Source organism: Sinocyclocheilus rhinocerous, unplaced genomic scaffold, assembly GCF_001515625.1.
Source record: "Sinocyclocheilus rhinocerous isolate Xijiao unplaced genomic scaffold, SAMN03320098_v1.1 scaffold988, whole genome shotgun sequence".
Lineage (NCBI taxonomy): Eukaryota > Metazoa > Chordata > Actinopteri > Cypriniformes > Cyprinidae > Sinocyclocheilus > Sinocyclocheilus rhinocerous.
The window spans coordinates 1,669,886-1,695,205 of NW_015650363.1; the positions used below are offsets into that span (position 1 = coordinate 1,669,886).

At 37.9% G+C, this 25,320-nt stretch overlaps 3 protein-coding genes across 3 annotated transcripts in view; 1 reads left to right on the forward strand and 2 right to left on the reverse strand.

The window, feature by feature from the left end:
- The window catches only part of LOC107711886 (outer dense fiber protein 2-like), an 8,667-nt gene extending 6,549 nt beyond the window's left edge, over positions 1-2,118 (forward strand). The window contains exons 17-19 of the mRNA XM_016516965.1: positions 362-524; positions 621-746; positions 1,771-2,118. Coding sequence (XP_016372451.1) covers positions 362-524; positions 621-746; positions 1,771-1,935 — 454 coding nt within the window. The 3' untranslated portion in view covers positions 1,936-2,118. The remainder of the gene's footprint in view (positions 1-361; positions 525-620; positions 747-1,770) is intronic.
- Positions 2,074-13,667, reverse strand: LOC107711883 (U5 small nuclear ribonucleoprotein 200 kDa helicase). The gene is made up of 34 exons (XM_016516962.1): positions 13,534-13,667; positions 13,191-13,346; positions 12,827-12,997; positions 12,551-12,744; positions 12,316-12,439; positions 12,060-12,209; positions 11,357-11,467; positions 11,134-11,265; positions 10,854-11,042; positions 10,226-10,423; positions 9,896-10,048; positions 9,721-9,801; positions 9,549-9,632; positions 9,324-9,430; positions 9,114-9,232; positions 8,846-9,000; positions 8,252-8,441; positions 7,910-8,080; positions 7,656-7,816; positions 7,304-7,531; positions 7,011-7,202; positions 6,723-6,901; positions 6,456-6,607; positions 5,786-5,894; positions 5,577-5,685; positions 5,297-5,486; positions 4,931-5,095; positions 4,585-4,706; positions 4,338-4,481; positions 3,555-3,731; positions 3,299-3,459; positions 3,117-3,198; positions 2,460-2,552; positions 2,074-2,324 (listed from the first exon to the last, which is right to left on the reverse strand). Exons 1-34 carry the CDS (start codon positions 13,663-13,665, stop codon positions 2,175-2,177), a joined length of 5,031 nt encoding a protein of 1,676 aa, XP_016372448.1. The 5' UTR covers positions 13,666-13,667; the 3' UTR covers positions 2,074-2,174.
- Positions 13,668-16,915: 3,248 nt separating this feature from the next.
- On the reverse strand, positions 16,916-24,741 carry LOC107711884 (sodium-dependent phosphate transporter 1-A-like). Its single transcript, XM_016516963.1, has 11 exons — positions 24,589-24,741; positions 22,937-23,581; positions 21,959-22,099; positions 21,464-21,549; positions 21,232-21,328; positions 20,060-20,179; positions 19,598-19,813; positions 18,965-19,460; positions 18,035-18,220; positions 17,613-17,697; positions 16,916-17,516 (listed from the first exon to the last, which is right to left on the reverse strand). Exons 2-11 carry the CDS (start codon positions 23,283-23,285, stop codon positions 17,352-17,354), a joined length of 1,941 nt encoding a protein of 646 aa, XP_016372449.1. The 5' UTR covers positions 23,286-23,581; positions 24,589-24,741; the 3' UTR covers positions 16,916-17,351.
- Positions 24,742-25,320: the final 579 nt, after the last annotated feature.

The window sequence follows — 25,320 nt, forward strand, 5'->3', positions numbered from 1 at the left end:
TATATATATATGGCATTATCTCCTGCTATAATACAATTTTAAAAGACCTTTGCAAAATTATTATTTATATATATTATTTTATAAAATAAACGAAAATATATTTATATTATTATATTACTAATATTATATAATATATTCTGCTCTCCTGCCACTGACTAGAAAGTATCACATTTTTAATTTTAAACAGGAAATATTAGCACTAGCAGAAAATAAAATAATAAATTAACATTTGATTGGGTCTTTTAACATAAACACCCAATTGACACGAAGACAGTTGAAGCTAAATACTTTGTTAAATTTCCTACCAGTATTTCAACGACTGTCACATTTTTGTATCATTCTCTCTTCTTGGTTCACACAGGAAGATGGAAGATGTGAGCACTCAGAACAGGGATCTGCTTCAGGTTGTGGCTAAGCGTGAAGAGACCATCCACAACACTCAGCTGCGTCTGGAGGAGAGGAGCAGAGAGTGTGACTCCCTCCACAGACTGCTGGAGCAGGCCAGGGAGGAGGCGCAGAGACAGGTCACAGTCCACAGCAATTTCATTTTGATGCTACAGATGTTGCACCTGTGTGAGGTTAGTGTATACATGCTTTTCAAGTTGAGTCTTTGTTCACAGGTGGACCAGAGCCTGGAGCGGGTGCTGTCCAAAGAACGCTCAGCTCAGTCTAAAATGCTGGATTTGGAGAGCCAGCTGAGTCTGGCTAAAAAGGAGCTGGGTCAGCTGCGCCTCAGCAAAGAGGATGTAAGTGTTCACCGGCAGACTTTGAGCCCTGAAACTTTCCATTGCACAATACTAAACAAGCTCCACGACAACACCACATTTGGAAAATATTACAGAAATCATTAAAGCGTTATACTGTAAAATTCTCTGCAAAATGCAAAGCATTGAAATATAAATTTCCCTCTCATATAATTTTTTTTCATCACCATGTCCCTTTAGAGCAGGGGTGTCAAACGCAATTCCTGGAGAGCCCTGCAGAGTTTTGTTCCAACCCTGCTCCAACACATACCATGTAGATTTCAAATAAGCCTGAAGGACTTGATTAGTTGGATCAGGTGTGTTTAATTAGGGTTGAATCTAAACTCTGCAGGGCTCCGGCCCTCCAGGAATTGAGTTTGACACCCCTGCTTTAGAGGCTCAGTAGAAACATACTGATAATGGAAGTCTATGAAGCAAGTTTTTAGAGTTGCTTCGTAGATTTCAAATAAGCCTGAAGGACTTGATTAGTTGGATCAGGTGTGTTTAATTAGGGTTGAATCTAAACTCTGCAGGGCTCCGGCCCTCCAGGAATTGAGTTTGACACCCCTGCTTTAGAGGCTCAGTAGAAACATACTGATAATGGAAGTCTATGAAGCAAGTTTTTAGAGTTGCTTCTAGGCTTCTCTTTTAAGTGCGTAACTGTTTTGTCTTCACTTACTTTTTTTGTTAATCATATTTCCCCCCTGGAAAATTTAGTTACTGTTATTTCTCTAAAATATTTAAGCAGCTAGATATCTCTTTGTAGAGTAAAACAAGCAAAAGCCACTGTGATAACATTGCTTTTATTCAACCCCATCAATCTCTGCAAAATTCTAAAAATCATTATCCAGTAAACATGAACCACTGGAAAGGTAATTGAAGTCAAAAACTGAGACGAGTCAATGTTTGTGGGAATCAGCAACATGCCACTGATGCTTCGCTTGTTTACATTTTCCTTACATGTCAAATATTCATAATTGCGCTTACATTAAGACCTTCTAGAAACAGTTTGGGTTTCATTTTTCAGATGGAGAAGCGATTTCAGTGCAAACTTCAAGACATGAAGAACCAGTTGGAACAAGTGAACAGTGCCAACCGCAGCCTGCAGAACTACGTCCACTACCTTAAGGCTTCATACACCAATGTGTTTGGAGACACTGCTTTAACAAGCTCACTGAATCCCCATATCTAAACATTGACCATGAATGAGCCATTTCTTTATTTAATGCAGTTATTCTTACACTTTTAATATACATTAATGACCTCAATGATTTCTTCTAATGGTCTTTTAAATAAAGATAGATGTACATTAGAGATTTTGTTTTGCACTTTTATTAAATCACAATGAATTAAACTGTCACAATATTCTTCAAAAGAACATACAAAAAACACTTAAACATGATATAACCATCCACTATGACTAATCTGGGATTAATCACTGTCACTTTCCCCCTCACTGTCTGCTTCATTAACCTCCATGCTGAACTTGTATTCCTGGTCGCAGCCCATGTAGGCATCGCTCATGAAGTACAGTGTGTAGTTGTGCACACCAACAACAGGTGCCACAAAGTCAAGTTTCACCTGAGGGAAGAAAACAGACTCCATATCATTAACAGTTCTCACAAGACTTTTTTTTTTTTTTTTAATACTACAATTAGAGGGTTGTAAAAGACAGGAGTAATGCACTACTGCCTTGGACAAAAAAGCAGGACTGACCTTGGCTTTCTGTTGAAGAGTTAACCTCTTGATAGAGATGAGACTGTTCGATTTGGGGTCTCCAATAACAACCCACCAGCCTTCTTCACGTTTCTGCACAAAACAAACACAATGTCATGAAGTAATGCTGCATTTCTATAAAATAAACATCATTTTGAAACATTTTATCTTCTTGCAAGCTTGGGGTCAGTAACTTTTCAAGAAATTAACTTATTCAGCAAAGATGCGTTAAATTGATCAAAAGTCATAAAGACTTTTTGTTAAAGATTGTTTTTTACTTCTATTTCAAATAAATGCTGTTCTTTTGAACTTTCTATTCATCAAAGAATCCTGAAAAAATTAATCAGTTTCCACAAAAAAATTATAATGTTAATATTAATAATGAGAAATGTGTCTCGAGCTGTAAATCAGCATATTAGAATGATTTCTGAAGACTGGAGTATTGGCTGTTGAAAATTCATACATTACATTTTAAACTTTATTTAAACAGAAATCATTTAACTGCAGTTATATTTCAAGATACAGAGTTTTTGTTTTTACTGTATTTTTGATGGAAGTAAATGCAGCCTGGGTGAGCAAGACACTTTATTTAAAAACATAACCGATTCAAAACTTTTGAACATTATTGTAAACATAGGGTTTGTCTATGAAACTCACCTGAGGGAACAGAGGAGCAATGACAGGACCTGTAACTTCCTCTTCTCGCTCCAACTGCACTTGGACGACCACTGGACTTCCACTGTAAGCACAAAAAGGTAATTTATATCTTCAGTGATTAATGCTAAAAATTATTAAATGTACACCGACACAAGGTTACGCATTTTGAGTTCAGTTCGTACCTTTTGATGTTGTCTTTGTCAGCCACTTCGTATGACAGCTCAATGTTGGGATAGCGGTTACAGAAGCGTGCCACATCCGCCATTTGTACATCAGTAAGCTGAAGAAGACCAGTGCGATCCTCGTCTTCCATCTCCATGATGTCGAAGATGCTCTCCACACCCTATACACGTTCAACAAAACAGATATGAGACACACAACCAAAAGATGAAGTTCAGCGTTTAGATGATTCCCAACCCGCTCAGACCCAGTTCTCACCTTGTCCATGCAGCGCTTGATGTGTTCAGAAGTGAAGTGGGGTAGTTGTTTGAGGTACGAGTCTTTGGACCACATGGCTTGCGTGACCATCTGAGCCAGCTCCATGGCAGCCAGCGCTGGACTCAACCAGCCATTACTGGAGAGCACGTCCACACAGGCCTGGATCAGCCGCACAGCCTGAAAACACGGGCAAGGGAACAGCAGAAAGACTTAGGAAACATTTCATTTAAACATGTACATTTATTATTATTATAAAAAAAAAATAAAAAAAAATATACTGTTATGTATTCATTTGGTGAAAATGTTTCATTTATACACTACTGGTCACAATTTTACACTTTCCCCCCCCCCCTTTTTTTTCGTGCTCACAAAGGCTGCATTTATTTGATCAAAAATACAGTAAAAACAGTAATATTGTTTCTTGAGCACTAATCAGCATATTACAATGATTTCTGAAGTATCATGTGACAAGACTGGACTAAAAGCTTTGCCATCAGGAATAAATTACATTAAAAAGGTCTAATGGAAGTTATTTTGAACTGTAAGAATATTTCACAATATTTTGATCAAATATATGCAGAATTGGAGAGCATACGAGACTTATTTCAACAACATTTGGAAATATATTAAACTAAAAACTAAAACCTATACATTCAAAAATTTTAAACGCATACGAAAATGCATTTAATTATGAATAGAAATTTGAATGGACTGTGGCCACTAAAAATCCTTTTTGTTGAGCTGCAAAAGAGGTTCACTATGTGGCTCAGTGTTTCCCCTCACTTTGCTGAGGATCTCCTCAGTATCTGACTGGAGCTCAGCGCTCAGCTGCATGCGGGACAGATGAGCCTGGAGCAGCAGGTTGGTCTTCACATGAGGGTCGTTGAACTTAGGGTTGTTCAGTTTGTGAGGAACTTTCTGAGCCAGCTGATAAAGTAAAAAACAAAAATGTAAACAGAGAGCTCTGATGCAGTCTGTTCAAAAGTTCATATTATACTCCGTCATAAAAGGAAAGTGCGTTTTTACTCACCTGCCGTAGCAGGGTGTCTTCATGGTGCCTGATGGGAATGTTTTTATACTCCGCAGCATTGGAGATGATCTCGATGAGGCCACGGACCTTTGTCTTGGCGTTTAGGGACATACTGAACAGCTCTGGAGAGAGGACAAACAGATAACAGTTGCATCAGATGAGATGGATGTGGCAAGACAATCAAGAAGCTTAGTGATTGTTTAAAGTCGGTACGAAATCCCAACCCTACATTCTTTTTCAATAATCCATTACACTTGGATGTAAGTCACAATACAGGAGAGAAGATCTGTCGCTACTTGTTTCATTGTGACTTTAATGAAGTGTGTTAAACAGAGAGAGTCCTCACCAATGGTGGTGTAGTTTATGTAGTAATAGGCTGCAATCATGCCCAGATTCAGAGGTGCCACATCCATCTCATCCTCGATGCTGATGCACTTGGACTGCTCCAGATCTTGCAAGGTGTTTTCCACCAGCTCAGACAGATGATCTGACAGGTGACGATGAGACATACCTGTAAAACAAAGATATTTTAGTCTCTGATGCACTAAAAAAAAAAAAGTTACAATTACATTGTTGCTTGACTTATTTTCACATGCATTCCTGTTGCAACAAACTCTACATTTTGTAGCATAAAGTCTAGATTTTGAATTTCAAGTCCATTTGTCCTGCTGTAGTGAAAATTGTGGGCATTTGAAGGATTGTGGTTCTTCACCCTGCAGGTTGTAGTAGTTGGGGTTCTGGGTCATGCGGCGATACAGAAACGTCCAGGTCATGTAGTCTACAGCGTCCTGTTTGTTCTCCACCGTCTTGGTGACGATCTCAGCATTGAAATGGTCGTGAAGACAGTGGTCCAGGTGAGACTCCACAGGCAGAGGCTCGTAGAGGAACTTCTTGAAGAAGTCCTAAAGAACAAGGTGGTTCAAAATTATTAAGAGGTAACCAAAAATGGTGATCTTAAGACAAGAAAATATGTGGATTAATTTAAGCTTTACCTTTTTGGACCCTTGACACATGATAACACACCGGCCCTCATCATCCTGGAGAGGACGGTTAGCCTTTCCTACCATCTGGAGCACATCATAGATTGGATAGTCCACATATCTAATTGGAGAAAGACATTTATGAGCAATACACATGCACAGAGTAAATACTGGTGATGGCATCAATCATTTGAGCCCTCTAAGGATGAGAAAACACTTACGCATGGATTTTCCCGTTGTAGTACTGCGTGTCCATGACAATCACCAGGTGGGCAGAAATGTTGGTGCCCCAGCAGAGAGAACGAGACGCCACCATCACCTGAATGGCACCTGGCATGAGAGAGCAGGGGGCAGAAGGGGGCAACGCTTCTTTTAGCTCAATTAACCTCATAATTCATTCAAAAACTACATATGATATTTGCATTCCTGTGTCCATTTGAACCCGGTGGAATGTAAGCTTAGAAACAGTCATAACCATATTTTACGTGATTAATAACTTATTAATTAATGAGTGAATTTCAAATTTTGATAGTGTTTGTGTTATTACCATGTTATTACTACATCTACCCTTTGTTTAAAAAGATGAATAGATGAACTACAGCAAAACCAGTGTGATGTAAGAAAAAATATTTTTATCAATATTTATTGGAAATTTTATTTCAATATATTATTCATGTCATTATATGAAATTAAGAACAATTAATCTGAGAATTACCTAAATTAACTCCATTGATTTCAATTTCTTTGAACTTGTAACACATGACTGCTCAAAAACAGCCCAAATTTATGAAACCTATATATTCATTTTCTAACATCACATCAATATTACTCTGGAAGGGTTTCAAACAGATTATACTAATTTTACAAAACATTAGGTTTCATGTGTCTTACCAGAATTGAAGAGATGCTCCACAATCCTGCGCTCTGTAGGTGAAAGGCCCTCATGAAGGTACCCCACCCCATTAGAGAGGGTCTCCTTCAGTGTAACATCAGAGAGATTCTCCATGAATGGAGCTAGGTCCTTCTCAGTTGAGTGCAGGAACCTACAGGGATATAAATGAGGATAGAGGTCAGATGCCTGATGTCACTCAGGAAAGAAGCTGATCAAATAAGAGTCTATATTAGTGTAGAGATGTGAAATAGATCTTCTCCCAGAACCTTTGTGGGACCACGTCTGCAGCACAGAAGGTGAGGATATCAATAGCGGTGAGACGAGTCTGACGTCTTGATGGCACAAACACCAGCACTGGCTTGGATGGGGAATGTTTCATTATGGCGTGATACACTGGTTTAGCCATAGACAGCAGACGAGTCTGTGTGTGACTCACGTTGAAGCCCTAAGGAGGGGGAAAAAGCAGTGAGGAACACTGAACAAAACTTCACCAAATGTAACAGGGTCAAGATTGTGCCTAAACATAAAATTAAGCTACAGAGATTCAGACCAACCTGGATGTGAAGTTCAAGAGGAACCGGCCTGACATTAGGGTGGAAGTTGAAGGTGGCCGTAGTGCTGCAGCCAAGCCAGTGGGCCACATCTTTAGCATTGGACAGAGAGGAGCTGAGGGCCACGATACGGATGGGCCGCTCAATCTGAGAGGAGATGTACCTCATTCTGGAGCAAATCACCTCCAGCACAGGCTACAAGAGACAGAAAATTAAAAATAAACCAAAACAAATGATCTCTGGTGACTTAACAGCTCATTATTATAGTTTAAAAACCAGAATAAACAAACACTTACTCCATTGTCACCTCCAATGAGATGAATCTCGTCTACAAGGAAGAGACTAACGTTCTGCACATTCTTCCTCTGTTTCCAGCGGCGGGATAGGATGTCCCACTTGTCTGGGGTGCTGACGATGATGTCACCTTTACCCAGCAGCTTGAGGTCAGTGCTAGTCTCACCGGTGAGCAGGACAACCTTCTTATTCAAAGTCTCCTGGAACTTCTGGTGCCAGTCAATAAAGACCTGCACAAAAAAATGATGTCGCAATCATTCAATTTAATTCCTCATTTCACTGAATTTCTTGAATTTTATAGAAACTTTACATTATGACATTTATTTCCAGAAAGGCAGATATTTATGAACATACCTGTTCGGCCAGAGCCTCCATGGGTGTGATGTAGACACAGCGGCCCTCTGAGTTGTGTAGGAGCATCCTAAGAATGGCAAACTCAGCACATATGGTCTTCCCGCTGCCAGTGGGGGCGCCAACAAATACGTTATCATCGCTGTTGTACACGGCATTGAACACTGAGGAAAATAAGAATAGTTTCATTTAAAAGGTAGTTTCAAGATCTCAGTCAAATATATAGTGTGTTGTGGATGGTCTTTAAAGGCAGGTACCTTGGGTCTGGATTGGGTTAAAAAAGGGAAACTTCTGGTAGAGGCTCTCGAAGGCTGTGTTTCTTAGAGCAGACACGGGCAATGGCTGCAGGTCCAGCAGCTCGGTGGGGGGAGGATATTTCTCAGGCAGGATCAGGTGACGGAAAGAAACGGGCAGCTGTGTCTCACATGCTTGAAAAAGAGAGAAAAAACATCTTCAGACTTCTTTAATACCTCCAATGCTTTATTATCCTTACAAACAGTACTATGGATTTTGGTCACGTCAATGCCATAATGAATTAGCATTTTAAATTTTCAATATGGTTTAGTAATTTGTTCTGCAGTATTAAGTTGTAAACTTACACAGCCAACGGTCTGAAGCTATGCGAATGAAGTACTGTGGTGGCAGCGGCTCAAACACGGGCACAAAGAAAGTGACAAGATGCTCATCCTGAGCGTACTTGGCCTTCAGGAGGAAGTACTCATGATGAAGAACGACCTCACTGTCCACATCCTCCACTAAGATCCAGAAGGCCTCAGATGAGCCATGTATCTGAAAGCAAAAGACATTTAGTTGCTAGCTCAATGTCAAAATGCTTAAATGAAAAAAATTGCTATGTTGTTTTATAAAATATACATATATAAAAAGTTAAATAAGTTAAATATTCTATTAATTTATATGTAATTATTTATTCTTGTAAAAATAAAACTCATATTATCATTAATAGTCATTTACTGATCTATTTTAAGACTGACCTTGTCGTCCCACTGAAAATCTGGTGTGATGGTGAGCTCCACTTTCAGAGTGGAGATGAAAAAAATTGCTATGTTGTTGTATAAAATATACATATATAAAAAGTTAAATATTCTATTAATTTATATGTAATTATTTATTCTTGTAAAAATAAAACTCATATTATCATTAATAGTCATTTACTGATCTATTTTAAGACTGACCTTGTCGTCCCACTGAAAATCTGGTGTGATGGTGAGCTCCACTTTCAGAGTGGAGCGTGTGATGGGCTGCAGATGAACTGCCAGGTCCAGCTTTGGGAACTGATGGACATACTTATGAATGGTCTTCCCCATCTTTGGCATGCGGATCAACTCACCTGAAAGGTTTAAACTCAGATCATGAGACAATTACATAAAATTGCACTTTTAGAGACACTGGCACATAAATACAATACTTGACTAGCACAATGTACTGATAACCACTATTCACCAATTTCGTTGTGGTTCAGATCATAGAGGCGCTCAAAGGGAAAGTTCTTCTTCTCAATCTTTTTGATGACCTCCTCTGGAAGCTTACGGAACTGGCGCAAGGGAGACATCGACTGCCACCTTGAAGGAAAAAAACCAACAGCGTGAGCATCACATTGGATAATAAACAATACATTTAAGTGGCAAAATCAGCAGCATCTTGACCGCTTACATCCTTTTGTCGATCATCTTGCAAAGGTTCAAAGTCTTATCGGTAAGTTGGGCCCAGCCTCTGCTCAGGACAATCTCAAAAATGGCCCTCATCAGCCTGCCAGCACTCTGTAGAATCAAACAGAACATTAATACAGAAAATCTATGCATATTCTCTGATTGTGAAGAGATTCAATTAATGGTTGTTCAATTAGGCCTTTACACAAGACAGGATAATGTCACTAACCTGTGTCACATAGACCATGTCAGCCATGAGAGCAAAGCCCTCCAGTTTGAGCTGAGAAATATATGCCTGCAGCAGCACATTAATCTGAGAAACAGATGTAACATTCAATTTAAGAGAAACAATCATAAGACTGCATATCTGTATTTGACGTTATATCTTAAAATGCATTTACCTTTGCACTGGGCTCTTCAATGCTTTCCTTCACTGGAATAGGGACTCTCTCAAGCAGTTTCTGAAGCTCAAGTTTTTCTTCCTGTCAATCAGAACATCACAACCATGTTGATTAGATCCTGGTGGTAGAGGTTTGTTCAAATGTTTTAGCTGCTTTAACTAGATAAGGCACGTACCTCTCTGACGGTGATGTTTCTGAACTCAGAGGAGAGCGAGAACACCCTGAAGAGCTCAATCTCACTCAGTGTAGGCTTCAGCAGCTGGTTGTAAGTCATTATGGACTCGTGGGTGATGTAGAAATGACTGGCAATGCGGCCCAGGTCTGTCACCTACAACAGAACAAATTAAACATCATTTAAACCACATCTGTTGCTGTCATTTAAAAGTTAATTGATGTGTTCAGAAAGCCCTGCTGAAATCCATTATGCTGGGTTGGGTATTTCAAGCTGGTACAACCTCAGAATTGATCGTGCATAAAGTGGGTTAATATGACAAACTGCGTGTACCTGAAAGTTGCCAGATCTCTTGTCATATTTGACCAAGTTGTTCTTCTCCAAGACAGTGGCTGCCGTGTGCACCAGGTCCATCCTGCGTCGCTCCAGCAGGGGGTCAATGCTGCGGTCGTCATGGGAGACGGCATATAGAGTGGGGTTCCGCAACATCCGAACATAAAGGTATGTGTAACCCAGCCAATTTACAGCATCCTGAAAAGAGTAACAAAACAGAGCAACAGATGCTTTCAGAGGAATACTAATAATAGGTATGTGCAATACTACATATTTTCAATGTAATACATTTTTTTTCAATATGCTTAAATGACAATATAAAAACTACTTTTTCAATTTTGGAAACAAATGTGTAAAACTAAATGTATATAAAATTATAATATTAAAGCTTTTTAAATTTTGAAAAAAAAAATTAATTGTCTTAATCACATTTAATATTCATTTCACAATATAATAAGGGTCTATATATTTCTAAATATTTTTATTTTGTCCCTCACATCATTTAGTTTTATAACCTAAATTAATAAAAACTTGTGAAAGTTCTTAAAGGTTCACCAATAAAAATATTAATGCTAGAAAACAAAAAATGGCTGACTAATGAACATTTGCATGTACATTTAAACCTCACCTTGGCATTCTGCACATTGCCCAACACTATCTCTGCATTGAGCATGTCGGGTAGTTTGGCCACCATCTGGCTCTCGATGGGTAGCTGCTGATTGAGCAAGGACAGGTAATACTGCAGCTCTCCATGTGAAGTGATCAAAATACCCTCTCCCTTAGAGTCATACTGCGGCCTGCCAGCACGACCCAGCATCTGCGTCACAAAGGTTGAGTGGGAGTCAAGACATTACTTGTCGTCTATTTAACTCATTGCAATACAAAGTATGTGTAGAAATACTACTGACCTGTAGGATATCCAGGGCTCCCAGCTCTGTCCATCTGCCTTTCTCTGGGCTGTACACCTGTGTGCCTTTGATGATGACAGTGTGCGCTGGCAAGTTCACACCCCAGGCCAGAGTGGCTGTCGACACCAATACCTACGAAACACACATTCACGGTTCAATGCTCTCTGTTTCAAAATAAGAAACAATCAAAAACGTTCTTGACATTGATGAATTTCAAACTAACCTGAATGTGACGGTCAGCAAACAGATCTTCTACCAACGTTCTGTCCACTCTGCTCATTCCAGCATGGTGAATAGCAAAACTATACGGCAATAGATCTTTCAGCTCCAGGTTCTGTCAACAGAAAGTAAACAAATGGTCATCAAAATCAGTACACAATAAATGCGTGTTCAGTTACAACCAGACCATGAATCTGGGGACTTTTTATTGTACTAATCTCAGAAGAAGAAAAAAAAAATCTACAAAATAATTTTTTTTCTGCACTACTAGCTACTGGACATAAAATCAGCTCAAACAATGGTGTGAGTTTGGGGTAGGATTAAATGTTTACCAAACAACAGCAGACAAGGGAAATGTCTGAAACTAGTTTGAAAATTGTCATTATTTCTGTAAATAATTTATAAATTATTGAATATAATCATTTAAAAAGTAAATAAACATCACTACAACTTATATTACAAATTATGATTTATTTTTGCAATTATAATTAATTAAAACTATAATAGTTTGTCATATTCTGTTTGCAAGACAATACACTTGCCTTTGGCAAAATGTGCTAAATGAAGGTGAGAGTACTACACTCTTAAAACATAAGCCAAACATGAATATTTCTTTGTGAAAGATTCTATGTCGGTCTTATTTCGAGTGTACATCAGTTTGAGGTCGTATGTGATGTACAGCACTTTTGTGGTAGTTGTGAGCTGACCTTGCACTGCTCTGCTTCAGTCCTCAGGACCTCAGTGGAGGCCGAACCCTCTCTTAGGAACAACCCCAGTGTGTCCTTCTCCAAACACATGTCCCTGATCGCACGTGCCGTCTTTCCGGTCTCCTTTCTCGAGTGCACAAACACCAACACCTAGGAAAAAAAGAATGAAATGTTCAGGAAACAGAAGGGTGACTGAACAAATGTTAGGATATATTTGATTACAAAGAACCAGTCAGGTTATTGTGTTCCGTTTCACCTGATTCTTTCCAGCATGTTCCATGATCTTCTCATAGACGATCTCATTCATAATCTGGAAACGTTTGATAGCCTTCTTTTCTGTAATTCCTACATAGGTTTGTTCCAGAGGCACAGGCCGGAAACTAATAAGAGAAAAACGTCCAAAATACATATTTTATTATACCAAAAACCTATTCAATGTTATCCACATACTGCTGCAGAAGACTATTTCTCCACATCAGTCCATTTCTCACCTGTTGTCGAAATAGAAGAGCCCCTTGGATGGATCCACACGAAGGCAGGTCGCCACATCCTCATAGTTGGGCAGTGTGGCACTGAGGCCAATTAGCCTCACATCTTCCTGTGTCAGTTCCACATTGCGGATGGTTCGAGCAATCAGGGATTCCAGAACAGGGCCACGGTCATCATGCAGCAAGTGGATCTCATCCTGTATGACAGAACACATTGACTTGGAAAAACATGAAAGAAAAACTTTACAAAAGGGAATATGACTCTACTAGATTACTTACGATAATGATAAGGCGCACAAGCTGCGTATATGTGCGATCTCCTCCTTTCCGGGTGATGATGTCCCATTTCTCTGGGGTGCACACAATAATCTGGGTGGCATTTATTTCCTCCTTACACAGCTGATGGTCTCCGGTCAGCTCAGAAACAGTGATGCCATAGCTAGCCAAGCGCTGTAGACAGAGCAACAAATGTTTTATGAATGAATGAGGCATTTTTTAGGGACATGTTTTAGGGACATTAAATACTTTCACGATTTTAAACAAGTATACATTTGAAAATGTTAAATGTAATTCTATTCATAGCTACTCATTTAAAAGATACTAAATTACAGGAAATTATGGGAAAAGCATAATGTAGTCTTACCTTGCCAAAGCTGCCCACCATCTCCTGTACCAGTGAGCGCATGGGAGCGATGTAGATGATTTTAAAATCATCAACATTGATGGTGCCATCCATGTTAATATGCTTTCCGATCTCTCTGAGCATTGCCATGAGAGCAACATTAGTTTTGCCAGCACCCTACAGATCAAAGAGAGAGATGAAAAACAAAAGCTTAAGTCTCCTTATGGTAAAGATCTTAAGGCTAAATGTACAATTCAAGTTAAGGCCTATATTACATCATATTTATGTCACATTGTTCTTAATGGAGACGTTCATTTTAAGCCTGCGCCTGGACGGACAGTTGCGCCTTTATCAGTAGACTAACCGTTGGAGCGCAAACCAGCAGGTTCTCATCCGTCTCCATTGTGGTTTTGAAGAGTTTACTCTGTATGCGATTCAAGGTTTTGAATCCTTCGAATCCAGCTTGGGCATATTTGGGCAGCTTCTCAATAGCCATCAACGTCTGAGAAAAAAAAGGAGGGAATCCTTGTGAGACAATAGTGAAATTACATAGAGCCAATCAACCAGTAATTCATAATACATTGCTATTTACACTACTGTTCAAAAGTTTGGGATCAGTGAAATGATCAGAAGTGACATTATATTATACTGTGTAGGGATTTCATATACAGGACACAGATATGCCACTGAATCACCATCATGAGGCTTCGAATTAATCTAATCAAGAGATACCACAGAGATCTTTTGTATCAGGACTGAAAAGCCCTTTCACGACATATGGATACCTCGTGATCGTGAATGTATAGAACTAGTATATCCAGCAGGAAAAGGATGATGTGGTACTTTAAGCTAACGTAATCCACTGTTTACATCCACACCAACATATAAACATCACACCACATTTATCAGACAATGAATCGTTCTTTATTGCAAACTAAAAAAAGATAATGTTTTTGTGAATTCACAAAGCCATAACATGTTTAAACAATGATAACCAGTGATAACATATTACACTCAATGGTTCTGTTTACACACAGAAAGAAAGTATAAATAAAAAATAAAAAATAAATAAAGTTCAAAAGTTTGGGGTTGGTAAGGTTTTCTAATGTTTTTTAAAATAAGTCTCTTACACTCATCAATAGTCATCTATTTGAGCAAAAATACAGTAAAAAAACACATATTATTACAATTTAAAATAATTTCATTTGCTTTCATTAAAAAGTAATTTATTTATTCATGTGATGGCAAAGCTGAATTTTCAGCAGCCATTACTCCAGTCCTCAGTGTCACAAGATCCTTCAGAAATCATTCTAATATGCTGATTTGTGATTAAAAAAAAAAAACATTCCTTATTATTATCAATGTTGAAAACAGCTATGCTGATTAATATTTTGCAGAAACTGACACGGTTTAAGGGTTATTTGATGAATAGAAAATTCAAAAGAACAGCATTTATTTGAAACAAATCTTTTGTAACATTATAAATAGTTTTAATTTGTCCTTAAAGGCAGGGTGTGTGATTTTTCAAAAACACTTTTGAAATAAATAACACTATAACACTGTAAAAAAAAAAAATATATATATATATATATAACACTTAAACATAATCTTAGCAAATCTAGCAAGAGAATATCAATTTATATCATAATGAGTTATTGTAATGAAATTGTTAGTTTTTGGTGCATAATTTAAATTTATTTTTATATTTATTTTTTAGACAAAACAGTATAGAATTTATGTTGGCCAAATATTTTTGCATATGAAAATGGTGCATCCCTAGTAAATCCCACAGTAGTTACATTCAAAAATTATATTCATATCACATGTAAACAGGGGCGGTGATTTTACCTGATCTCCAAGGGCTGCCTGAATGAAGCTGAGGAGGATTTCATAAGTTTCTCTGGTTTCTTTGGTCTTGGGCTTGTACACAATGCCCACCATCTCATCAATCCCCTCAGACAGCAGTGTGAAGCCCTTCATCTTGTTTATGTCGTGTCTGTCTTCGTCTCTCTTTCTTCTCCTGTATCATACAAGGAAATAAAACTTGTTTAAACGATTCAAAGACCATGACACAATGAATGAATGCACGCAAGTAAACGCTATGCGTTTCTGATCAGACTCACTTTGCTCTCCTCTCCTCCAGCATCTGCGGTTTGGTTCTCTGACTCCTGTCTCCCATCTTTGTCCCCTCCAGTTTGCCGACCAGAGACAGCACCTCTCCGGTGGGCTCATCTCTGCGGGTGCGGTCGATCAGAGATCTGTCCGCTTGCAACACCAAGTTGGAGTTCTGGGAAGAAAAACACAAACCCTTATGATCGGTTCAACGGCTGCGTTTCAAATCCTAGCGAGCAGCCTACCTAGACTGCATTTGTAAACATTACAAGCACGAACGTGCTTCATGCGCTTGTAATCTGCTAAAAGACTATTTAATTCAAAACTAAAGGGAATATTTACTGCTACTTTGTTGACCAACAATGCTATCTAGGTAGGCAGCTCAACAGGTTTTTAAAATACAGCAAGTGTGTTCCAGCACGCGCACAATAAAACACACCCGTTTAAGCGCGCTTAGTAAACATATCAAACTCGTTCAAAATATTATTATAGATCTTATAAGACTCTTACCGCTTTATATTCATACTGCAAACTACGTGCAGTAACATCGGCCATGACTTCTTATTACTGTAAACGCGGTCAAAATGAAAATTCTTTATCAACCAGCACAGCAGGTGCTAGCGGAAAAACAAACGGCTAAATACACTACACAGCACTCATGTATGTTCCTAATTATGCAAAAACTAGCTTAGTGTACACGAATTACGTGCACACCACAATAATAACACACTTTGAAAAGTTCACTCTCTTTTCTTTATCCCCGAAACTGCACTATACGTCTGAAACACGCACGACGGTCTCAAAACGCAGTTTGATGTTATTTCCGCTTCCGGGTTCGCTCGCTCCTGAATATAGTGCGTGGAAAAGTCTGCCTCTTCTGGATAGGAATGGCATTTCTTTTGAGACAGAAGGATTTTTTAACAGATTTTATTGAAGAGGCAATATTATAAGCCTGTCTGTGGTACTTAAAAACGCGAAGGCACAATATCCACAGAATCCACCCTTTCAACTGACCAGAGCTGTCAAATTTGCATTAAATAATGGAAAATAAGAAGAATTTATATTTTTATAAATGATAAATGCTACAGAAATAGTTCTGAAAACATTCAATTTGTGTTGAATAAACGTAACCTATTGTCTTAAGCATATCAAAGGGCATATACGATACTGCAAGTTTTCATTCATTGAAATGATGACATTTGTTCAGCAATCTCATACAAGAGGAATACAGGGTTAGGGTTAACCCTAATCTACAGTCACAGCCATTATTTGGCTTCTAGTCATTTCCTATTTCAACATTTATGAGGAAAAGACAGCAGTGCATGTCCACAGATCGAATATTCTTGTAATAATTTATGTCTTGTCAAATGTAATAAACCTTTTTTGTTTGGTAGGACTTTAAAGGAACCATTTGTGCATCTATGAAAGATTTATGGAATCATTTTCAGCAATCTCCATAATATGGGATATTATTATTTTTCTCAAAATACTTTTCTTAAATACACTTGCTTTAATAAACATGGAATTTCAATACTGCATTGAAAACAGGTTTCTCACAGTTTTAGTAAAAAAAAAGCATAATTTATAATGTTTTGTACAAACTGTGGTTTATTTACAGGTTGAAATAAACATGCAAATGTCAGCGGAAACATTTTTTTTTTCACGTCATGCAAGTATACATTTATATACTTTTTAAAAATAAATTAAATACTGCCTTACAGCTTAGAGTATACATTTTCATTGTCAAAAGTTGAAACTGAATTTTAGTCTAGACTAACAATATTTTTCTTTAAAAAAAATATGTGAGGCCCCAAGGAAAACTAAATAAACATTTTTATACTACATATCTCACACATTTTACGGCTAAAAGATAATTTCCTAACACTATTAAGCACTTTAAACATGTACAAAAATCACAGAGTAAGAGTGTGATGTGCAAACATACACAGTCTTTGATTTGCTATGTACAGTACATATGATGGGACAGGATGAAGGGCATTCCATAGTTGAGGCCCGTTTTTGCACAAAAGTGTTAATATTTACAAGGAGTAAATTGTTTAACATAAAACATTAGGTCAGAGGCAATATAACATAATAGAAGAGTGCCATTATAGCAGCACTGATGAGGCCAGAAATTGGCACGGTCACAAACCATGCAATAAAAATATTCCGGAACAGATGCCAATCAACGGCCTTCCTGGAGCGGAGCCAGCCAACTGACACCACTGATCCAACCTGTTCATAAACACACAAACAAAAAGATAATAGAATTGGACATTTGTTATTACAAATTCTAACTGTATGGATTTAATCTACTAGTAAGTAATCCACCTTGCAATGAGTGGTGCTGACTGGGAGTCCGATGTTGGAAGCGACAACCACAGTTACAGCAGAGGCGAGCTCAATGCTAAATCCGCTGCGAGACAGACATGATGATTATAATAAGCTCTATAAGCATCCTTAAACACAGCAAAGGACTGTTTGAATGGAAAAAGTACTGTGGCATTTTCAAAATGTCAATACTAAAGACAAGACAAATGTGGTGCTTGAGGGAAATTCCATGAGACAAGGAGTTAAACTGTTTGTTTACACTGCAAAGTCAACAGAGATAAGAAAGTGGGAACTGGGCCCTTAATCCCCAAGAGAACCGCGGTGATAAAACTGAACTATAAAGTCTGATCCCACAAATAAGCACTCTTATCAGTTTCTGCTCAGAGGAGGTACGAAACGTCAGGGTATTAGATGCTTGTTACCTGGAGGGAGTGATGGGAGTCAGGTCTTTGCCCATGGTTTGTATGACCCGCCGACCCCAAATCCAAAGGCCTGTACAGATACCCACTCCACCATACAGGAGCAACCAAATTGGTGTAGGAGCACTGGGTGCTACAGAAGCGCTTTCATAAATCAGCCAGAGTGCAACGAGAGGGCCAATCGCATTACTGTAAGAAAGGAATGATTAGCACTGTCCTCATTATAAAGCAATGTGGAAAAAGGTCAGAAATGCAAGATATACACTACCGAGTAAACTTTAAGGGTTGGTAAGATGTTTTTATGTTTTTTAAATAAGTGTTTATCTTAATATATTTTCAAATGAAATTTATCCTGTGATGGCAAAGCTGAATTTTTTAGCAGCCATTACTCCAGTCTTCAATGTCACATTTCTTCAGAAATCATTCTAAAATGCTAATTTGGTTCTCAAGAGAATTTTTTTATTATTATTAATGTTGAAAACAGTTGTGCTGCTTAATGTTTTTGTGGAAACAGTATTACATTTCCCCCCCAAAAGAACAGCAAATATCTGAAATAGATAGAAATATTTTGTAACATTATAAATGTCTTTATGGTGACTTTTGATTAATTTAATGCATCCTAACTGATTGAAAGTATTACAGATACATATATCTCACAGACTGCAAACATTTGAAAGGTGATGTATCTATGCCATAGCAGTTATAGGCTGACATTCGATATTTAGGTGTGCTATTTTTACATTTAGATACTTTTATACAAAACATTTATTGTTAATGTTAAATGTAATCTTTAGCAAATCTCAGAATGAATATCCATATTTCATCCTCTATATTATAATGCTGTGACGGCTAAATTTACTTGAAGTTCATTTTTATTTTGAATTCTTTTGGACAAAATATGAAAAAAAAAAAGGTTTATTATGTCTCTCATACCTAACATCATTTCCACCATGTGCAAACGATCCAAAGCAGGCAGTGAGAATCTGCAGGAACTGGAAGAGTGTGGCCACCTCTGGCTTGTCAATCTCAAGCTCATCCGTTTCTTCTTCCAGTGAGTCTCTTCTGACGGTTTCTTCCCCCATCTCCACTGTCAGACCTCCATCTCCTGCAGCAACTTCTCCATCAGCCACTGCAGTACAATAACTGTTATAGCTGTCGTACCGCGAGCGCCTTTTCTCTTCATCCAGTCCGGTCCGGCTTCCCTCCCCGTCCTTCAATGACCCATGTATTCCGTAGATGGCCATTGTGTAAGAAGTATAACTGTTGTTGCGGCGGATGGGTTTGTCGCCCGTCTCTCCCATACATTCGCCCACCTTGGCCAAGTGAAGTTTGTGCAGTAGATCCTTGTAGATTCCAGAATCTTTGTGTACGGTGTGAAACTGGCTTCCGTTCAAGTCTGGGACAGCAATTCCAACACTGCCATTTAAAGCTACAATGGATGACCAAAATTATAGATTAGAGAATTAGTACTTCAGTCAAAAGAGAGAAAGTAAAGCTTAATCAGTTCATTAAAACACATTCAGAAGTACAGTTAATTCAGTGTATTTATCATTTCAAGAGGCTGACCGTGAGTGCAATCCAGATCTTTGGTGTCAAAATCTTTGTTGTCCAGGTCGGTTTCTGCTGAACCTCCGATGTCAAAGGCCACCTTGTTGCTGTCAGCAGGGGGTGTCTGTGGAACAGGAGAGTAGCTTCGAGGTGGGGCAGGATGGTCCACGGGGCCGTTTGAGGGTGGCTTCTTCTCAATTAACTGTGTCCCACTAGTGTCGGCAATGTTCTGACCTGAAAAGGAGGAAATAATTACAGAAATACTGATATTAAGAGGAGGGATCCAAATGCATGCAAAGGATGCTTAATGCACCATTACTGAATAAAAGTATAAATTTATTAAAATAAAAACATTACTGACCCTGAACATTTGAATGGTAGTGTGTACTGATAATGTAAGTTTCAATTAGATTGCAAAAAAACATATTTTTGAAGTCAAAACGGTCATAAAATTGCAAACATGACGTGATAAATATTTACCTTTCACCTTCTTCTTTAACCGTGGACACACAATGAACCAGACCACCACAGCAGTAAGCAGGGCACAGCCCAATGAGATCAGCAGAGTGCCCCACCATGGTATCCCATCGAATCCCAACACTGTAGAATAAAGAGAAGAAAGAGATGAAAACTTAACATTTAGTGATAAACAGTGCTATATATTCTATATTTTCATTCTGAAAAGTCTTACATTCCTCCTGAAAAGTTATTGGGTTTCTCTAAATTAGCATTAGCATAACTTTAAACTTGGCTCAAAATCGAAACTGTGTAAATAAGTCAACTTTAAATACAAGTAATCTATTAAAAATTCTAAATGAAAGAAGAAAAATTGTGGATGAGTGTACAAAACGAACATTGTCCTGCTTTGCTAAACATGGTTTATCCTCCAGAATTAATTCTGCTGAAAGGCAATGTGTTGACAAAACACTGCAGTGAGATAAGCAAACATTTATACAATTTTCTGTTTAAAATGAGGTCGAAATGGGAGGCTATCTAGCGAAAGTTTCTTTTTTTATCATTAGAAATTAGTTAATTTTCAGTTCCTTTGAAAGAACAGAACCACTAACGGTATCAAACATGGTCATATGTGTGGCTCAGATAACCAGAAAGAGGGCGGCCCTGTGATCCGCTGATTAGTACACAGACTCTGTGTCAACTGTTGGTTCACAGCGGCTTTTTAAAAAATCTTTAGTACATCATGATCCCCCGGAAGTTTGCTTATGAGAACAGATTGTTGGACTTGGGCCCAAATTATATTTCATAACTTTATTATTACATCAACAAACTGTACAGACAGCTACAGTACACATTTTCAAATAGCTATATTCATTAGCAATATGGTGTACTGTGTTTAACCCACCAGCCTTTGTATGTGTTTGTGAATGTGAAAGTAAATTAACGGTGGCTTAATTAATGACAAATGAGGGACGGGTCCTGTATGCATACACAATGCATGATGCATGTGATCACAATTTGGGAACAAAATATTCCTCAAAAGGCTAAATCTGACATAACCTCCTTTTAGTGATATTTGGAGACTTTGGAAAATCAATTCATAAAGAAAATTCATAGATATTCATAAGAAAATTCAAATTCAGTAAAAAAAAAAAAAAAAAAATTAAATAATTATTTAGAGGAGAAAAAAAGCTTACTTGGTGCTCCGGTAAACATTATGGAGAACAGATTGATTCCCATGGTAACAGCATAGAAAACTGGTAATGCTCTTAAACCATTGGGCACTGGATCCTCCTGGAACACATGGAAATACTGCCATTTAGCACATGGTAAAAAAGCGTGTGTTCTTTTTTTTTACTGACAACAACAAGAGATTAAAAAGTACCAAAACAGACACTGGCACATTATTGGCACAGAACTGCTTTTTACCTTATTCAAGATGAACTTGCGGACAAAGTAGAAGAGAATGGCAGACATTATGCCGGAGAGAAGAGGTGAAAGAAACCAAGAGGCAACTGGAACACATATATCAATTGGTTACACAAATAAGCATAATATAACATCTAAACAGTGATGTTATTCTCTCTTATCTTAAAATTGTATGGCCCAAGATTTCTCAGGGCTGCGCGCCGTGTATCAACAAACCCAACAAGTCACCAGGGGTAAGCATGTGACCATGTTTCCTGTCTGTATAGTCCAAAATGTTCTGCTCCATAAATAGATCTCATTTGGGTCGTGTGAAATAAATAATAAAACTAAGAGATCTGCATTAAACCATGCTGGGTTTGTCTTTCTGTTTACGATTTCTGGGGTCACATGGGAAAATATTCTCTTTCCATTAACTGACTCATTCTTCAGGAAAGAATAATATAATTTGACTAAGCACGCTTACGCAAAATCTCAGAAATACTCAGTTTCACATACCAATGCGAAGCAATTCCAGCCATTTGACCCCCTGATGACCTCTAGCAACCATGGAAAAGCCGATTGTGGCGCCCACAATGCAGTGTGTCCCAGAGATGGGGAGTTTCAAGAAGGAAGCTACAAGCTGCCAAACAGCAGATCCTGTAACAGAAAAAAAAAAAAACATACTGTAAGCTTTTGACGTGACCAACACAAGTCATGACAACATGATAAAGTTCCACCTAGGTGACATGCTCGCAATTTACTGCATTCAGCATAATTGCATTAACTTGTGCGACTATGATGGACATTTTGGATATGTTAAAATATGTATTGGCTTTGAGTGAAAGGAGGATTTGAAGGTGAAAAGAGAGTAATGCAAGTCAATGGGGTCTAAATTATTTAATGTAAGCATTTCATTGTTAAAAGTGTTTTATAATTCTTTTATTGAATGTGTTTTGACCTCTTGTATCACTTGCTGGTTTGGAAATGCTACAGTGGAACAAAAGAGTTCGCTGAGTAAAGTCCTAAACATTGTAAGTAAATTACTTGGTATCCCAATGATAGGTCTAGAACAAATTTATCAAACCAGATGCCTTAGTAAATCTATGAAAATTACATCTGATCATATGCACCCATGGTATGATGAGTTTGAGCTTTTGCCTTCAGGTCGAATATTTAGGATGCCAGTGTTTCTTAAAAATAGGAGGAAAAATCCTTTTGTCCACAAGCAGTTAAATGTCTAAAAGAACAATTTTTTCCTCATATTTGTGTTCGTGTTGCTATGTTGTACTGTTTTCTATGTGAAACGCATGTTGAAACCACTAAAACAGAATTTCCCTAAGGGGATAATAAAGGTACTACTACTATTACTACTAAAAGAACCCAGTAACTCTCATGGGTTGCAAAACAGAAGAAATAAAGTCAGTGATTTGGAACAAGAGGGTGAGAAGATTATTTTTGGGGTGAACTATCACATTAAATTAAGTATGTACTCACCAAACATGGCACTGATGGAGCCAGCCATCAGCACAGCCTCTGAGCCATTGTACATATGAACATCGATGATACCCGAACGGATGGTCTCACTGACGTTTGCCCCCAAAAGTATGGCACCCACTGTCTCAAAGACAGTGGCTAGGATGCAGGCTTGGCGCAGGGTCACTACACCAGAACCCACTGCTGTACCGAAGGAATTGGCTACATCGTTGGCGCCCACAGAGAACGCCAGGATAAAAGCGATGACGAAGCCCAGCACCAGCAGCCAGAGAACACCAGACATGTCTGTCTGTGAGGCTGCCGTTAGCATGGTAACTGTTGCTAGGGATGCTAGTGTAGTAGATTCCATTGCTGGAGAGTAACTGCACTACTGGCCTATTGTGAATCAAACTGGGCTGGATTATTGAGGTATTTCTTCTTAATAAATAAATAAATATCCAAAGTAATTAGAATACAAGTAAAAAAAAAATCGAACAGTCTACACCCTGTCTATCTCTACAAATGAAAATGATAGTATCAGAAAGTAAAAAGCAACTGTTAGCTACATATACTAATAACAGTAAGGGCTTTGCATTGGCTTTGGGTGGCTACACAGACAGAGACATCCATTGTGGACTAGATCTTAGCAGTGATCGACGGTACATTCTGGAAAAGAAAGAGACATTTGGATGAATTAGAGACTTTAAGACCTGACTATAAAAAAGCACAAAACAGAAACACACAATTAAAGTAAACCACACTACTTTTATATGCCTTGATTTAGACATTTTTTGGGGGAGGGATGGTACAGAGACCGATTTGAAGGTACAAAACAGCCTAGTACACGACTAAACATTCCAAAAAACATTTGAAGGGACATTAAGCGCTACTGTGTGCCAGTGTAAGTAGTCAAGTAAAGAATTTCTAAAACAAAGTGCCATATTCATTTGGAAAAAAGAAGCTTAATAATGCTTCATTAAGCATGCTATTTGATTATGTGCCTGAAAATACTTTTGATTTTGATGGCAACTTTGTAACACAGACTATTATATAAGTGCTTTCGGACATCAGATGATCCAGAGAGACTCAGAATATACAAATGTGCAAATTTCAGCTTCATACAAACACTTGAGCACATGCTTCTTAGAGAAGCAAAGGAACTGTTGAATTACTTATTATTCATTGAAAACAGGTGTTTGTGACTTTGCACAGAGTTATGATGTTCACTGACCAATTTTACATGCACAAGAATACTCTGAATAATTATAATTAGTTAATTTTCCAATTATTTAAGTGTCATGTCTGAGTGATATTAGATACAGACAGTTGATGGCCTACATTTCTAAGTACAGTCTCAAGACCAACATTGTACATCAGGCTCTTGTGAGCTGACATGAATGAAAATTAATGATTTATTAAATTACTAACATCCTATCAACTTTGCCCTGGAGGTAAAATCCACTGTTGAATACATAGTGCTGAATTTTGCAAACCTGTTGCAACCCAACACAAACTGTCAGATGTAAATCACATACTGGTAAAAAATGTATAGCCTGAATGCACTGTAAGTCGCTTTGGATAAAAGCGTCTGCTAAATGCATGAATTAAATTAATAAATTATGTAAATGTAGTAATACAGATAAAGCTCAAAAGTAACTACACAGAGTACTCACCAAACGTGTTGAATGACTTCTGCTTGATCGGTTACGTTATCAATAAATTGACTGATAAACAAATGCTCAGTTCCTGTGTAAAACACACAAGGTAAATATGACCCTGAAAACTTTCTTAGCCTTTAACTCCACGACTCAACTAACTGTAGCTCAGTCCTGTCTTTTATATATAATTACTAGAGAAGGAGGGGAGAGTAAAGAAAACCACACCTCCAGAGGATCATGAGACTTCTGTGAAAGGCAAAGACTTTTAATGGTTAGCCAGAAGTTTGCACCAAATAACCAATTGTACCTAATATTTCGTCATGTGTGCCCTCATGTAGACACATGTGCCTCTGTGTTAGTTTTCTCTATGAAACCTGACCATATACTTATGTATAGTATAACAGCAATGGGCTGTGAAATAAATATTACATAACTTTGTGTTTTACAAGAGCTCATTCACAGACTCCTCTTATAGCAGGTCTGGAAAGCCAAAGTTGTTACTAAAAAAAAAATTATAATAGTTTTACACTGTAAAAACAACAACATAATTTAAGTTGAAATGACTTGTACAGCTAAGTTGATTGTACATTTAAGGCAGCAATTTATTTTTTACAGTGTGCCTTACATTTTTAAGTACAATCAACTTAGCTGTATGTCATTTAAACTTAAATTACATTAAACTGACTTAAAAACAAGAGTTGAATCTTGTATAACTCATTTTAAAAAGTTGAATATTGCTTAACTTAT

Excerpts from the sequence above, each read along its gene's own strand:
- LOC107711883 (XM_016516962.1), bottom strand. The coding sequence starts at position 13,665 with ATGGCTATTGAGAAGCTGCCCAAATATGCCCAAGCTGGATTCGAAGGA. Across the intron at positions 12,745-12,826 it reads TTGTGCGCCTTATCATTATC|GATGAGATCCACTTGCTGCA; the intron begins GTAAGTAATCTA and ends TCTGTCATACAG. Across the intron at positions 9,802-9,895 it reads GAAACATCACCGTCAGAGAG|GAAGAAAAACTTGAGCTTCA; the intron begins GTACGTGCCTTA and ends TCTGATTGACAG.
- LOC107711884 (XM_016516963.1), bottom strand. The coding sequence starts at position 23,285 with ATGGAATCTACTACACTAGCATCCCTAGCAACAGTTACCATGCTAACG. Across the intron at positions 21,550-21,958 it reads GCTGGAATTGCTTCGCATTG|TTGCCTCTTGGTTTCTTTCA; the intron begins GTATGTGAAACT and ends TATGTGTTCCAG. Across the intron at positions 19,461-19,597 it reads AGATCTGGATTGCACTCACG|CTTTAAATGGCAGTGTTGGA; the intron begins GTCAGCCTCTTG and ends CATCCATTGTAG.